Source organism: Mustela erminea, chromosome 20 (assembly GCF_009829155.1).
Source record: "Mustela erminea isolate mMusErm1 chromosome 20, mMusErm1.Pri, whole genome shotgun sequence".
Taxonomy (NCBI): Eukaryota; Metazoa; Chordata; class Mammalia; order Carnivora; family Mustelidae; genus Mustela; species Mustela erminea.
This window is the reverse complement of record NC_045633.1, coordinates 30359522-30375821: the sequence shown is the minus strand read 5'-3', so window position 1 is coordinate 30375821 and position 16300 is coordinate 30359522. Positions and strand designations below refer to the sequence as shown.

At 45.5% G+C, this 16300-nt stretch overlaps 1 protein-coding gene across 12 annotated transcripts in view; it reads right to left on the bottom strand.

The window, feature by feature from the left end:
• Positions 1–13762, bottom strand: part of TRRAP (transformation/transcription domain associated protein) — a 112379-nt gene extending 98617 nt beyond the window's left edge. For 11 of the 12 annotated variants that reach the window (XM_032328453.1, XM_032328459.1, XM_032328458.1 and 8 more), the window contains exons 1-7: positions 13644–13762; positions 10940–11100; positions 10478–10527; positions 5482–5592; positions 4367–4471; positions 3353–3436; positions 1464–1520 (exon numbers count right to left, since the gene is read on the bottom strand). In XM_032328453.1, coding sequence (XP_032184344.1) covers positions 1464–1520; positions 3353–3436; positions 4367–4471; positions 5482–5592; positions 10478–10527; positions 10940–11039 — 507 coding nt within the window. In that variant the 5' untranslated portion in view covers positions 11040–11100; positions 13644–13762. Of the gene's footprint in view, positions 1–1463; positions 1521–3352; positions 3437–4366; positions 4472–5481; positions 5593–10477; positions 10528–10939; positions 11101–13252; positions 13348–13643 lie in introns of those variants that run through there. The other variant, XM_032328454.1, reaches the window with a different exon arrangement.
• Between the last annotated feature and the right edge of the window lie 2538 nt (positions 13763–16300).

Here is a 16300-nt window from a genome sequence, read left to right as displayed (position 1 = left end):
AAGGCAGGGACCGAAGCAAAGGACAGACAACATTTTTAAAAGCCAAGGCCTCCTTGCCATCCTTAGTTCTCAATACAAAATTTGGGCTTCACATGAAATAAGACCGTAAGTTTTATATATTCTGAGGTTAAAATCCTCAAAATACCAAAAGGGGTCCATTTTAATAATTTTTTTTTTTTTTTAATTTGACAGAGAGAAACTAGGCAGAGAGGCAGGCAGAGAGAGAGGAGGAAGCAGGCTCCCTGTGGAGCAGAGAGCCCGATGCGGGGCTCGATCCCAGGACCCTGGGATCATGACCCGAGCTGAAGGCAGAGGCTTTAACCCACTGAGCCACCCAGGCGCCCCAAGGAGTCCATTTTACTTTGGTAATTTTTACAAACTGCTTTTAAAGCTTTAAAAAGAATCTTTAGAGGGCGCCTGGGTGGCTCAGTCGTTGAGCGTCTGCCTTTGGCTCAGGTCCCGTCATGATCCCAGAGTCCTGGGATCAAGCCCCCATCAGGCTCCCTGCTCTGGGAGAAGCCTGCTTCTCCCTTTCTCACTCGCCTCGCTTCTGTTCCCTCTCTCAGTGTGTCTCTGTCAATCAGATAAATAAAATCTTTAAAAAAAAAAAAGGAACTATGACTGCTGGCAGAAGTGATTTAGAGGACATACCAAAGTGGTCCCAGTGGCGCTACCAGGTGAGACTAGGGCAGGGAGGAGCCCGTCCTCACACACACCACGCGCTTCCACGCACTCCTGACATCACTAAGACAGACTTCTTTCAATACAGAAAGAATTCTAGTGATACTGAAAAGGAGGCTGAAAGTGTACGCCTCTGCCCCAGAAAGCCGTCACAATAGGAGTATAACCACTTTAAAAAGCAGGAAAAATACAGAGGCAAAAAAACACAAAAAAACAAAAACACACACACACCCTCCTCAACATCAATGGTTTCTTACAAGTGAGAAAACAATGGATGATCTGCCTTGGGTTTTGTTGTACTTGTTTATTTATTATTGTTTTTTAATTTCTAAAATAAAATTATTGCTTTTATGTCGAAAGTAACACATTAAACTGTGAAAGCAAGAGAATTCTTTTTTTTTTTTTTTTTTTTAAGATTTTATTTATTTGACACAAAGAGAGAAAGTGAGAGAAGGAACAGAAGCAGGGCGGAGGAGAGGGAGAAGCAGGCCTCCCACCAAGCAGGGAGCCTGATGTGGGGCTCAATCCCAGAACCCTGTGATCATGACCTGAGGCGAAGGCAGATGCTTAACGACTGAGCCACCCGGGCGCCTGGAGAATTCTTCTTTTAAGTGGCTGATTTATCAACCTACATTCTGACCATCATTAACTACTCCTCATTCTAAAATCGGCCTCCAGCCTTCCCCCATTATTCCTTCAACCCAACTATTCCGAATTCCCCTCAGAATGAGGAAGTAGTAAGTGAATATAAATAACAGGGTCAAACAATATTAAAAACCTACCACTACTTTTGGAAGCTCCTTGTAAATCTGTTTCACAAAATCCAAAAAATGATGAATCTAAAAATAAAATTTAAAAAAGACAGTGTAAGGAAGATATTTATCAACAGAAAACGCTGATAGTAAGTAATAAAAATGTTAATAGTCTCACTATATAAGAACTAATAAACCAGGCAGGAAAAATGTCAGACTCAAAATAAAAACATGCCATGGACATGAACAGACAGACAAAAAAAGAAAAAGTTTCTAATTCAGGAAGGGCAAAGGAATGAAAATTAAAATAAATGCCACTTTTTGCCTTTATGAAAGTACTGCTATACCACACGCGAGAGAGTCCAGTAAGAGGAAGACTCTCCTGTACTTCCAGGAAAAGCATTAACTGCTCAGACCTTTCCAGAAATCGACCTGACAGTATCTATCAGAAGCATTAAAGCATTTACACCTTTGACTGGATAACCCAGCTCTTATAAACACAGTCCAGGAAATAACCTGAACGGTCCACAAGATACTCACCAACAGTCCTAAAATAAAAATTCCGAAATACCTTAATTATCCAAACACAAGGGCATTGTAAGAAAGACAATTTATTACATATCCATTAAGAACTACCTTTATAAAGGACTTTTCATGATTGGAAAACATCCTTGTATGATGTGATCATACCTTGTATGATTTTTTGGATTTCGGGAAACAAAAAAAAGCCACAAAATACTATCACATTTATACAGAAAATATACATAGTAAAAAGAACAGAAATAAAGACATTAGTTTTTTTTTTTTCAGATGACAAGAATTCTACTTCATCTTCTTTTAATTTCACAATAATCTACAACAGGCTACTAAGGTTCCCAACAGAAAAAAGTATCATCATTAGGGCAAGTGCCTACTATGCAGGTACCAATCACTCTTAAGAACTTTAACTTTTGTTATTTAATTCTTTAAATACTTCAGGGTGATAAGAGGCTTCAACCAACAATCACTGAGTGGCCTTTGGATAGGCAAAATCAAAAGGCAGTCAGAAAAGCAGGGGGTTTATTGATACGCTAAAGTCTGCTAAGGATCCTGACTCCAGATGGGAAGTCTTCCGTACTACTAAATCTGCATGTTTCCCTATTTATTGCATACCCACATATTTAACTGGGTCTGAGTTCTCTGGTGTCACCGAGAACAGGACACAGAATCAAAGGTTTTCCCACACTCGCTACATTTATATTTTACTCCTGTGTGACTTCCTTAAAGAAGACCCGATTTTTGACGGATTCTCCACTCTCGTTACATGAACGCAGTTACTGCCCACTACGAACTCTTCCACATCCAACTCGAATCAATAAAGAATGAATATAAAAAACAGGCACTTTGTGGGAGAGTATGTGTGCCAGGATATACAGATTCTAATTATATGTGTTTCCAAAAACATTTTTTTTAATTCTTCAAGCAACCTTTTGAGGATATGTCCTGTGAGAATCCTCATTTTACAATAAAGGCTCCAAAAGGCTAGATACTTACACTGTTAGTACCCACTAATTACAAGGCTGAGATTCCAACCCAGTTCTGACTTCAGAACCCACATCTTAAACCACTGCAGGGCATAAAATGACTGGAGCCTTTCAGCACACCAGATGTGTAAATACCAGAATTACCCAAACAGCCCCGCCGGTCTGGTAGTTTACCACATTTCAAAGAAATGTACAAATTCAGCCAAATTGTCATGTAAACATTATCAAGAAAAAAGTCACTGTGAAACCTGTAAAGAATTTCCCCCAAACTTAGGGTACCCTTTTCTTGAATGCAGCACATCTCCTGTCAATTCTAAGAGAGCAAATAAACCACACGGTAGGAAAAAAAAAACCTGTTGACACACTTTTATAAATGCCATCCGGATAAACACTTACTTCTTGTGTGATGGGCGGCCTGAACTGTTTGTGTAGCTCAATGATTATTCTTAGACAAATAAGAACATTCTCTTCATTTTCCGTCTTTAAAAAAAAGCATTTAGAAAAGAGTTATACTTCTGAGGTTATCTTAATCTAAAGATTATAGACTATCTTCCAGGCATTTTTCTGCATATACACCCTACATCAGCCAACTTAGATTCAATCTGGGGAACACAGAACATAATTATCTCAGATAAGAAGCTTCTGAGGTCTTTGGTGGACCACATGAAGGGCATCCCACCAGTAAGCTTTGAAAGTAATACTCCCACAGATGATAAATGGCACTTAAGGCAAGTCACGCTATGAGCGAAGGTCTTGGTGGTCCAAATGACACTTCTTCAGTGCTTGAAAAACCCAGTAGGTTTTTATTGGACCACTGACTAAACACTTTACACTCTTGGAATGGGGTGTCTTCCCCATCTTACCCATGGGAAGCTAGTGCTCAGAGAAGGTAAGCCACATGGCTAAAATGATACAGCCAACATGAGTTAGAGCCGGATCTGAAGCCAACTCTATCCCCTCCAAAGCTCACTCTTCCAAGGGGCCCAGAAACACAACAGAATTCTAAACATATCGTGATTAAGAACAGCAAGAAAACAATTTTTGAGGCTAACGTAACAGGTAGGTGCGAGACGGATTCACCTGAAGAATCAGAAAAACTATTTATAAGCATCTACTATGCCTAAAGTAGCACGAAGTCAAAGAGCCTTGCAACTCTGAGTTTACCCACCCAGCCCTTTCCAAAGATTTCCACCATATGTAGTCCATATGTAGTCAATTCCCTGCTGACTCAAAACAAACCATCTTCAATTAACACTACTTCTTAGTAATGTGGTCAGCAAAATGGGGGGAAAACAGACATTAAGCAAATTTTTACTCATGTGAATCAGAACTTTAGTGAAAAGATTCCACAATAAGAAAACCACTGACAATCAAGATATGGCTAAGTAACATAAAATTCTCAAAGATTACCTCTAAAAAGCGAAACATCACAGACAGAACATTTTTTGTATGAGGACGAAGATGTTCATTGGTTGGTATTCTGTGAATTATTTCAAGTACTAGCTTCCGCAGTTGCTGGTGAGGGAAAATAAAAAGGTCAGTATCAAATCCTCCCAAGAGTCCCAAAGTCATTCTTTCACACTCTGTAAGGTACACGGCTATCTACAGCCAGCATTAGGAAATGCCAAACTACAAGATATTAGACCCCACTTCAAAAATAATGCTGTGAATTACTAAAATGTTATCCCTGGTATGTACCACAAACCACTGTTTCCAGATTTCTACAGCTGTGCACCAAATGAACCAAGACCAACTTTCCCTCTTCCACAACTACCCATTATTCCCTGGTTAGGAAGGGCCCCAGCGTGTGAACGTCTGGGGGGGTTTCAGGCGAAAGAGCCTGGCACAAACGGAACTTGGTTTGGGGTCTCCCGCCAACAGGGTTTGCTTCCTACAGTCCTATCTCTGGATCCCCCTTGGGCTCGATGACTGATTGATTACACAACCCGACTAAGCTTTCAGGATTTGGGCGATGGAGCCGATAACTGAAAGGCAGGTCAAAGGTGTGGGCCTTCCACTGGTACGACATAAAAATGTGGCAATCTTTATTTGGCAATAACTTTCACTGGCATTATGGCAATTTTTAAAGACTTATTTATATTTACATATAATATGTTTTTATATTATATATGTTCATAGAAAAAATTGGTATGAAACTTCAAATAATCAAGGTGGGGAAGGGGGTGCAAAGAGTGGGCAGGAATACAGACAAAAACTGGTCAGGGGCGCCTGGGTGGCTCAGTGGGTTAAGCCTCTGCCTTCGACTCAGGTCATGATCCCAGGGTCCTGGGATCGACCCTGCATTGGGCTCTCTGCTCAGCGGGGAGCCTGCTTCCCTTCCTCTCTCTCTGCCTGCCTCTCTGCCTACTTGTGATCTCTGTCTGTCAAATAAGTAATAAATAAAATCTTATAAAGATAAAAAAATAAAGTGGAACCCTAAATTTTCTCAGGTGTTTTAATTCATAAATGCCTGTGATCTTACAGTATGACATAACCCCACTCCCCGACGTTTCTGAACAGATTACCTGGGCTGGTTTCTCCTGGAGAAACTGAACCTCCCCATCTTGAAGAAATGTGAGAAATCGAGGGATGATATGTTCCAGGAACGTGGAGTACTGAGGGGATGATGTCACATTCTAATTTTGCAAAAATAAAAGAAAACCCCATTAAGTTTGTGGACATACCTTCCTTTCAAATTCAAGTATTCTTGAATTCAAGTATTCAAATTCAATATAGTCTCAAGAAAACATAAAGCATGTTAGCGAAGCCAACAGCAATTTTTAATGCTTTTAGACGCATCAGTGATAACACAGTATCACAGTATAATGATCACTGCGTCTGCAATACAATTTAAGATAGAAAGTGAATGTTAAAATTTGCTGTTCAAAGTACACATACTAATGCTGGGGAAAATGTGGAATCTGGAGCCTGTCCTAGAGACTGGCTCTGCCACAACCTAAGTTTGAGCCCTCCAAAAAATCTTTTGCTTCTAGATCTTAGTATCTTCAAGCGGAAAATGAAGAGCTTAAACAAACTGGCACCTTTTCCTACTCGGAAAAGCTAACTTATTGGTCAGATCTATATTAATTAGATGGTATTCTAACCTCATCTGTTATAAATCCCAGCACTGACTTTAAGAGGAGAATTGGAAATGAACATCCAGTCTGGAGACGGCGCAGTAAAACGCGTCCTAAGCAGTTTCTGGATCGCGCTTAGGAAGTGGGAACCCGGGGTAGTGACCATGCCCCCATCTGTTGACTGTCGTAGCATTTCCCGCCTTACGGGATGACAGAGATTATGTGAGTTAATTTAGGACGCAGTAAATGCTCTTCGGTAAATGGTCATTAATATCATCCGGCGTTATTACCAGAGCCCCCGTGTGCTAAATACTGAGCTGGGCTGTTCTTACTCTTTCTCACTCAGTCCTCGGGAGCCCAAGGGGAAGTATTATCTCCGTATCATGGATAAAGAGGCTCAGAGAGGTCATAAAACTTGCTGAGTGTCAGTCCACAGGCTTTAGAAGTGGTTGGAAATGGAGTGTCTTTAACAGCCAAATCCTTTCTCCTTTTAAGGCCTCACTTGCTCACTCAACAGTCACTGAGGCTCTATCATGTGCTCAGTGGGGATAAGACGAAGAAAACAGAGGGCACCCGGCTGGCTCGGTCGGTTGAGGGTCTAACTCTTGGCTTCGGTTCAGGTCAAGATCTCGGGGTCGTGAGATCGAGCCCCACATCAGGCTCTGTGCTCAGTGGGGAGTCTGCTTAAGAATCTCTTCTTTCCTTTTGTCTCTCCCCCAACTCCTGCTAGCCCATGTGCACGCGCTCTAAAAATAAATATTTTTTTAAAAAAAGAGAGAGAGAGAGACCAAGAAAAGAGAGTTGATACAATTCATGCCCTCCCAGATGGGGGAGGCAGTCATGTGCTGGGAAAACAGATAAAAAAAAGAACAATACAGAATTATGATGGAGGAAATACTGGCAACTAAGGGAACACTAAGTGCTGGATGGAACCAAGGGCAGAGAAGGTTCTAAGAAAAGCCTATGCAAAGGCACAAAATTATGAGAAAGCATGGACGTAAAAGGCACGTAAACTAGCTGAGCCCCCCAGGAGGTGGGAGCATGACAGCAAGGGGTTCGGGCTGTTACCATCATGAGCCTGACAGGCCCCTGAGGGAGGCAGCTGGGCAGTTAATTAAATACAAGTGTCTGAAACTCCAGACATGGATCTGGGCTGCAGATAGAGATGTGGGGTTTTCTACCATTATAAAGTAATCTTGGAAGAGGAGTCTATGAAGGAAGAGAAGGAACAGATGAAAACCAAAAAAGTGTTGCCACAGGAGCCAAGAAAGAAAGTAGTGAATTCTTAAAAGGTGGGCCTGAGCACTAGGCTCCCAGGTCCAACCCAGGGCTCCATTCACACCGAACACTGGTGGGAACAGCCCTCAGGTACCTCCCAGCCTCTCCCCAAACAGGCTGGGAATACAAAATACCCACATTCAAGGACTTAAGGAACAAGAAGATTCCCACTGGAATGTTATCACAGTCACCAAAAAATCAAGTTCATCAGCACTTGAGTCCATACCAACTGCTGCTTCCATAGGTTCCAAAACAGTTTCAAGTTCCTCTGATAAAAAAAAGATTCATTCAGCAAGCTGCCTGATTATTCTGCCAGGATTTCAACTCAGCCCCCAGCTTTTTGATCCAAATGAACTTTTCATGTGAATTCTAACCTGAAGGTTCCTTTATTTCCAGTCCTGAAAGATGGCCCATAGAACCTTTACTTAGCCCACAAATTTATTCCTAAGTGCTTAGTGAAATGTATTTAAGACTCCTGAAAGCACTGGGATTTTTCTTTTGTTAATTTCACTCACCTCATTCTAATATTCTGGGGCAGCAGTGGTGGTAATTTAGAATTACCTACTGCGGGTCATTCTAGTATTTAATTCTTTCAAGGGCTTAGTCATCTGAATTTCAGGGAAGACCAATGTTTCTATCAAACAGATTTCCAAAGTCACAATTTTCGAAAGCCCCAAGTACACGGACTGCTTCACTGCCTTTTCGTTCTGTAAATTTAATCAATGTGTCTGTGACCAAAGTCAGAAATTAACTAGCTAACTGCCAGACAGGAGAGAAAGGGGCGGGACACTTAGAGCAGACAGCCCCAGGCCCACACGCAGAGGCCTCAAACAAGCGCTCCTTTCTGTGGGTTCATCAGCTCCCCATGACTTCATCCTCTCAAAGCCGCTAAGGCTATGGTTCTCACTTAGCAGTTCTTCCAAAAATGCAGAAGGCACGCCTATCACGTCCTCCCTCCCAGCTCTTTTTTTTTTTTTAGCTTTTTTGTTTTTTGGTGTGTTTTTTTTGTTGTTGTTGTTTTTTAACAGCTTGCGTTAGCAGCTTGGGCAGAAGAGAAAGCTCTTTAGCTCAATCTTGAAATATCTCAGGATTTTTTTTCCCCAGCTCAGTTCAAGGCAACAAGTCCTTAAAAACTGTCTACTTAAAATAAAACCACCAAAAAAACCTCCCACGGAACGGAAATGTTATCCAGTGCTACAGAGTAGGGCCCTGATTCATTCCCACTAGCATTTATTTGATCCTTTGTAATTCAAATGACCAAGCCAAAAGCTAAAAACATTTTATCTGCTATTCTTAATCACATTAACTGAGAAATGTTTTATTATCCCCACATCAAAAATAAGAAATGTTACTTTTTCTCCTGCCTATGAAACTAACAGCACAGAACTAACCATAAAGTTGGACCAAAAAAAAAAAACCCCAAAACAAAACGGAGAATGGTTTTCAGATGCTGAACAAGAAGCAGGGCCAGACCACAGTCTCCAGAAGGGGAGCTTATATGGCCACCGTGGCTCTCCGCCTGCGTCCCTCCGGACGTCCTGACTGGGGCTCAGCAGCGAGCCCTGCCAAAGTGAGGAGCTAATGAGAGTTCCAAGCAGCCCAGGTGGCCGGAATCTGCAAAGAAGAGCCCCAGAGAAACAGAACTACGGGCAATGGTCTTCTCTGAGACCTTGAATGAGGACTGGACTGCACGTATAAGTAAGATGAAGTAAGACCACCTGAACCTTACCAGACAGCTTTGGGACTGAGAGATCTGAAGAGGTGTAAGAGGCCCAGCAATGTTGTAGGATGATGGGGTTCCAGCCTGGACACAGTGCAAACACGTTCCTAACACCTCTTAACACCCCAGACATCTAGGGGCACCTGGGTGGCTCAGTCAGTTAAGGGGCTGCCTTTGGCTCAGGTCATGATCCCAGGGTCCTAGGATGAAGCCCCGAATTGGGCTCCCTGCTCGGCAGGGAGTCTGCTTCTCCCTCTCCCTCCCCCTGCTGCTCTGCCTACTTGAGCTATCAAATAAAATCTTTTAAAGAAACAAAAACGAAAAACAAACAAACAAAAAAACCACCCCAGACATCTAGCTGAGGAAGACCACACCCGAGAAGACCTATTCTAGACCTCTAAAACAAGCCAAGCCTAAAATCAACCTCTGATGGTATCCATGCAGAGCTGGAGTTTGGAGGCTGAATCCCGCCAAGTTAGAGAGAGCTGGTGAACACCTTAGCTTTCCACAGATCCTCTTATGCCACAGCATAAAGTCAAGCCTACACATGTCCGAGGACATCAGCTAGGAACTGAACTGCCTATCACAATCAAAATATCAGTACTCTTCAGAGGAAGGTAACAGAATCCAGAGTCCCTATACTTCACATATAGTATTTGCCATATTATCAAAAACTACTAGACAATGCAAGAAACAGGATAATGTGACCCATAGTCAGTAGAAACTAACCCTCATCTAGCCCAAATGTTGGATTTATCAAAGACTTTAACGCAGTCATTATAAAACAGTCCAAGAATAATAGTAACAACAAGACAATGTTGGTACATGATGATAATCTCTTGAAGAAGGGAAATCTGAAAGAACCAAATGGAAACTCTAAAACTAAAAGTACCAGAACTGAAACAAAAACATATAAAAAGTAAATTGAAACTTTACAGCCTCTCAGCCAACTGGAGAAGATACAGAAACAGTAAGCCTGAGGGCAGATAATGGAAATCATCCGATCCAGAGAACAAAGGGAAGACTGAAGAAAAGTGAACAGAGCCCAAGGACCCACGGTCCGCTGGGAAATCGTGGAACATAAGGCTCGGAAAGAGGAACTGGTCAAGGTCACGCAAGTGCTCTCAGTCCACAGTAACACACCTACAAGTAATGAATCTACAATGTAAGTCTGAAGGCATCCTGAAAGTTTATGCCTCTCAAGATGGAAAAAAGTTTAACCACCAAAACCAAAGCAACATCCCTCAACATCATTTGAAGTTTACAGTCACTAGTGTGAAGAAGCTGGACAACACTATGCACACATCAAATTTCAGTTCTGAAATAACGTAAATCACATTAACAGAATGATTTTTGACTCACTAGTAAGACTGACAAAGAAGTGACTGGCAACTTCCCATAAATATTTACCTCGTAATTAAAAAAATATATATATTAAGCTCATACCTCAAAATTTTCACTCACTTCTTGCATCATTTTTAACTTTGTCTCATCAGCTGTGAATGATAATAAAACAAGTCGTCAGGTAATCGAAATTACATTAAGGATCTTCACAAAATTAATGGATTTAACAACTTAAGAGAAGCAATCAGATCTTATCAGTTTCACTGTCACAGTCCAATAGAAGGCACATAACTAGTTTCCCTACAACCAGTCACACACATTCACACTCTCAGACGTACGTGTGCATGCACAGACAAGGATACACACACGCATACACACACACACACACACACACGTGCCTCTTTGGGGCTCCAGGTAGTAATGTACATCACTTTGCTTCTCCACAAGGCAGAGAATGGGAAATTTAGGGTAAGAATATCTGTTCATCTCAATGTGTACATCATCTGAATTGAGATGAATGAGTCACGATAAAGCATTTCTTAATGACAAGAAGGATCAACTCACGTGTATTTACATCTGTGAGAGCTGCCACAAACTGAAGGTATTTTTTCATCAGAGTGGTTTGGTCAACCACCGTGGCCCCCTGCGTTGCAACAAATGCCATTTTTCTTTTCAGTTGGTTTGTTTCTCAAGAGAAAAGTATCAGGCCCATGAGGTCACCCAGCCTATGAAAAGAAGCATATGGTTAGCCAACTTATTGAAGGCACAGGCTCACCACTGTTATGAAAATCATATCTAAATGGCTGTATTAAGCTAACTACTTTTTAATTAACCCACAGTACTATTCCCTCTGCTTTTTTGAAAGTAAAATTTACTTGCATCCATTTTTCCTATTAATTTCCAAACATGATTTTTATAAACAGAGGCTTTTCCCTCCCTTAACTGTTTATCCTTCTTTCCCTAGGCCAGGGGTGGGCAACCTCTCTGTAAGCCAGACAGTAAATATTTCAGACTTTGTGGTCTCTATCAAAACTACTCAGCTCTGTTACAGCCAGAAAACAGCCGTGGACCACATAAATGGAAGAGCGTGGCTATGATCCATAAAACTGTATTTAGAAACACCGAAATTTGAATGTCATGTAATTCTTCACTTGATCTTAGCCAAAAGGCCGAGAAGCAATTGAATGTCATATAATTCTTAAATGCCATGAAACACTACTTTTTTTTTTCAACTTTTCTCAACCATTTAAAAACGTAAAAATTCTTAGCTCGTGGGCCAAAAAAAAAGGGGTAGCTGAGGGGTACCTGACAGGCTCAATCTGTGAAACATGCAACTCTTGGTCTTGGGGTTGTAAACTCAAGCCCCACACTGGGTGTAGAGATTGCTTAAAAATAAAAATCTTGGGGTGCCTGGGTGGCTCAGTGGGTTAAGCCTCTGCCTTTGGCTCAGGTCATGATCCCAGGGTCCAGGGTTGGAGCCCCGCATGGGGCTCTCTGCTCAGCAGGGATCCTGCTCCCCACGCCCCCACCCCCTGCCTGCCTCTCTGCCTACTTGTGATCTCTCACTGTCAAATAATAAAATCTTTCAAAAATAAAAATAAATATCTTAAAACAACAACAACAACAAAAGGGCAGCTGACTGGATTGGGCAACCTCTACAGGTGACTGGTTTTCACACTTCAGTGTGCACTAAGATCACCAGATGCCAAAGGTGAACCTCCAAGCACTACCCAGAGACTGGTTCAGTGACTGGGCCCGGGAAGCTGTAGATTTTGCTTGCAGCTAGCACAAAGTAGGCACTTAGGATATGTTGCCTGAATGAATGAATGAATGAATGCTTCAAGTTGCTGAGGACCACACTTGAAGAACTACCTCTCCTGGCTGACACCTACATAGAGGGAGACCTGGTTTCTGCTTTAAGAGCTCACAAAAGTATCTTGAGAACCTGGTTAATTTGCTTTTACGCATCCTCCTTGTATATATAACCGTTTAATTCCACTCGGCATCAAAAGGCAGCTTCATGACTTAATTTTCTCCTCCTTTTCTGCAGGCCTTTCAAAAGCCCTCCCTACAGGAAGCCCTCCCTTAGCGGCTCACACTTTCTGTTCCCAAGTGACGGGGACACCCTGACTCCACGCAGCCTCTTCGGGCCACTCTCTTCGAGACACCAAAAACACGTCTCCCATGCAGAGAAGACTCCAACCGCTGCTCTCTCGCCCTCCTCCGACTCAGAGCAGGAAAACTCTCCGAGACTGAAGAGAGGCACCCTGTCAGCCCCGCTGGATGACCCGACGACTGCTTCCTCTTTGAGGACGCACGCCCTCCGCCAAACAGGAATGCCCCCCCACCCCCATCCCATCCCTGGGGACCCAAGAGCAGGGTCAGGGCCTCTCCGTGCCTACGAAACTTGTGGTCGTGCCCAAACTCCTTAAAAGCTTGAACCCCCTCTTTCACCGAAGTTGGTTCACTCTTGCATTTCCCGGGGCCCCAAAAGGCCAGGCCCCGCGTTCCTGCCGGGCCGTGGGGGGGCGGGGGGGGGAGGCGTGGGCCTGAGAAGGGAAAACGGTCCATCGCGACTGTCCGTGGGAGAGCGGCTCGAAGACGCCGGGGGCCGAGGGCCTGGCCTCCGTCGGGCCCCCTCGTCCCCGCCCAGGTGGAAAGGCCGGCGCCGCGCCCGCGCACGGACGGACAAACGGCCCCGCCGCCCCGCCCCACCGCGCCGAGCCTGAGGCAGCGCCGCCGGGCCAGAGGGGGCGCTGTCTTGGCCGCTACCTTCGCTCTCCGCGCCGGGCCGGACCAGCCAGGGGCCTGCGTGGAGGCCGGGGGGTGCCAGGCTGGCCAGGGGACGCTTCTGGGGGTACGGGGCCCCAAACCCACACTCTCTCTCCCAGGTCTCAAACGGCTCGCCGTTTCCCTCCTTTTGTCGCCGTCTCCGGACACCCAGCGTCCGCCCTCCAGGCCGCGGTACGGCGAGCGCCGAGGGCCAATTCTCGCGCCGCGAGCCCTCCGCCTCCCCGAGCTCCTCAGCGCGCCCAAGCAGCGGGAGGCTACAGGGCGGCCGCTGGCTTCGGCCTGCCGGGCTGGGCACCGGTGGGTACCGGGAGGGGATGGCCGGGTGGAGCGGGCGCAAGGAGCCTACCACTGCCGCTGCGCGGAGCCGCCGCGCCGCAGAGGCCTCCCCACGCTGGGGACCCGCCGCACCGGCCCGGGCCTCCGCGCGCGCCTCCCGGGGCCGTTCCGCCGCCCTCTCGCGCCGGCCCGCGCTTACCCTAAGCTCGGCGGCGGGCCTCCTGCAGACCCAGCCCGCGACCCCCAGCGAAGCCCTCGCCGCCGCCGCAGCCACCGCCGCCGTGCAGTCCCGCCCCCGCTTAAAGCGGCCGCGCCCGCCGCGGGAGAAATAGGCCCGGGCGCGCCGCCCCCAAGTGGGTGCGGCCTGGGCGAGCGGCGGGAGCGGGGAGGGGCGTTGCACCCGGTCGGACCCGCTCGGCCCTTTAAACCTCCGCCTGGGGGGCGGGGCCGCCCGCATGGCTGGAGAGGCCGCAGGTGCCCGCAGTCTTGGGGCTCCTTCTGCCCTAAATAGGCGCGTAGGAGCCAGGTTTGGGAACGGTAGGGAAGGGACGGCGGGGGCTGCGGCAGGGCGGCGGGCACCCGAGGAGCTCCCTTAGCAGGCGGCGGTCGGGCCCAGGCAGAGTCCATCCCTGAACTGAATGTGGCAGTCCGGGCGGGTTTCCCCCCTCCTCCCTTCCTCGGCTCGTTTTTAACAGTCGAAAAGGGGAGGAGGCAAGCAGGCTGGAGACAGAGGAGTCCCTGTATGCAAAGGAAAGCCCTGATGTTCTGCTCCGAGGTGGTCGGCCTGATCATCTGTTCTGCAGCTGCATCACCGAGGCTGGACCGCCGACGATCTCTGTCAGCTCCTACCTGGCGGGCAGATGTCTCTGGCCAGGACAGACCAGTGATGAGAAGAAAGGGGAGTGGGCCCTGATGCCTACGTGAGATGGCGTGGGCAGGGCCAAGACGCCTTAGAAGAAAAAAGTACTGTTGAGCCTTACCTACGACTCCATCTAGAAGAGTGGTTGAGTAGTGAGCGGCTCCTGGTACCCCATGGTTACCATGTTAGATGGACAGAGCATTAAAGTGATGGCCTATCTCCACCACCTACCCTTTCCCAACAATATCTTACCCTCCCCCACATCATCACTAAGTTACCAAAGTCTTGGTGTTCCCTTCACAGAAAGATACATTTCATACTTTGCAATAAATGCAGCTTGCAACAGCTGCAATGTATCTCGGAAGAAAGGCGCCCTATTCAGAAGCATGCTCCTTACTTGTTTAAAAATGTTGCTACTCAAGAACAACCTTCGGTTGAACTGCCAGGATTTTACATCAATATATTTCATGTCACTTGTTTCTTCCCTGGGAGAAATAAAATGGGTCAGAATAACTTCCCCCGCCCATGGAAAAAGTACTTGCAAGCAGAATCCTCTCTGCTCCTTAGCACCCCCCCCCCCAAAGTAATAGCTCCAAAACTGGGGAAGGTTTAGAAATCTGAGAGCTGAGATCAGTGCACAGTTGTTTCATATTGTTCCCTGGAAAGGGGGTAGAGAAAAAAGCAGAAAGTAGACAAATCTTTTGATAAGTTTCAGATGAACTGCACATGCTAAAGACCTACAGTTAAGCCTAGCTCTAATGTTGGCTAAATTCCTGCACTTTCCATGGCCCTAGCTTCTCCTAACAAAGTACCCAAAATGCTGTTTGATTTTTGTCTGCTTTCTTGTCAGAGACAGTGTCAACTCTATCCCTATCAGGTAAATTAGATCACACCACTCCTCTGCTTAAAACCCTCCAAAGACTTTTCAGCTCATCCTCATTCCCTGGCCCTATGTACCTCCCAACCTCACTCTTCATGGTTCTAGCTGCTGTGGCCCTGCTGTGCCTCAGGCCAACCTAGGACCTCTGGAATGTTCTTTCCTCAGAGGCACAGAGCTGACTCCTTGTCATCCTTGATGAGCTCAAATATCACCTCCTCTGAGACAACTTTCTTAAGGCCCAGTGTAAGAAAACCACTGCTCCTACCACCACCCCCATTCGCTATCTCATAATACTATAATACTGTAATAATTTCACCAGGGGAAATACTCAAAATGCTATATTTCCCCTCAATAACCTTGTAATCTGAACATCAGTTTTAGGGTGGCCTTTGCAGTGGCTTCTGTGACATAGTACTACTACATATAGTAGTCACAAGACTATCTGTGACTACTATAAAATTATTCAATGCAATCAAGTTATACATAAAAAACGCTAATCTTATTATTTTCTTTTCTGCATCTAGTTCGTTTTTAATAATTTTTTTAGAGATTTTATTTGAGAGAGAGCTCATGCATGCGCACGAGTTGGGGGGAGGGTCAGAGGAAGAAGCAGAACCCTGTGCTGGGCACGGAGCCCCAACTCAGGACTCTGAGATCATGGCCTAAGCCAAAGGCAGATGTTTAACCCGCTGAGCCACCCAGGTGCCCCTAAAAAAATTTTTTTTAAAGATTTTATTTTTAAGTGATTTCTATGCCCAACATGGGGCTCAAACTTAATGGCCCTGAGGCCAAGTCACGTGCTGTACTCACTGAGCTAGCCAGTGCCCCCGCATTTAGTTTGTTTTAAAAGCCACTAATAACCAGACCTTTGAATAATGTTAAATAGTGGGGCACCTGGGTGGCTCAGTGGGTTAAATCCTCTGCCTTTGGCTCAGGTCATGATCCCAGGGTCCTGGGATGGAGCCCCACATTGGGCTCTCTGCTCCGCGGGAAGCCGGCTTCCTCCTCTCTCTCTGCCTGCCTCTCTGTCCACTTGTGATCTCTGTCAAATAAATAAAATATTTAAAAAAAAAAATTGGGGCGCCTGGGTGGCTCAGTGGATTAAGCTGCTGCCTTC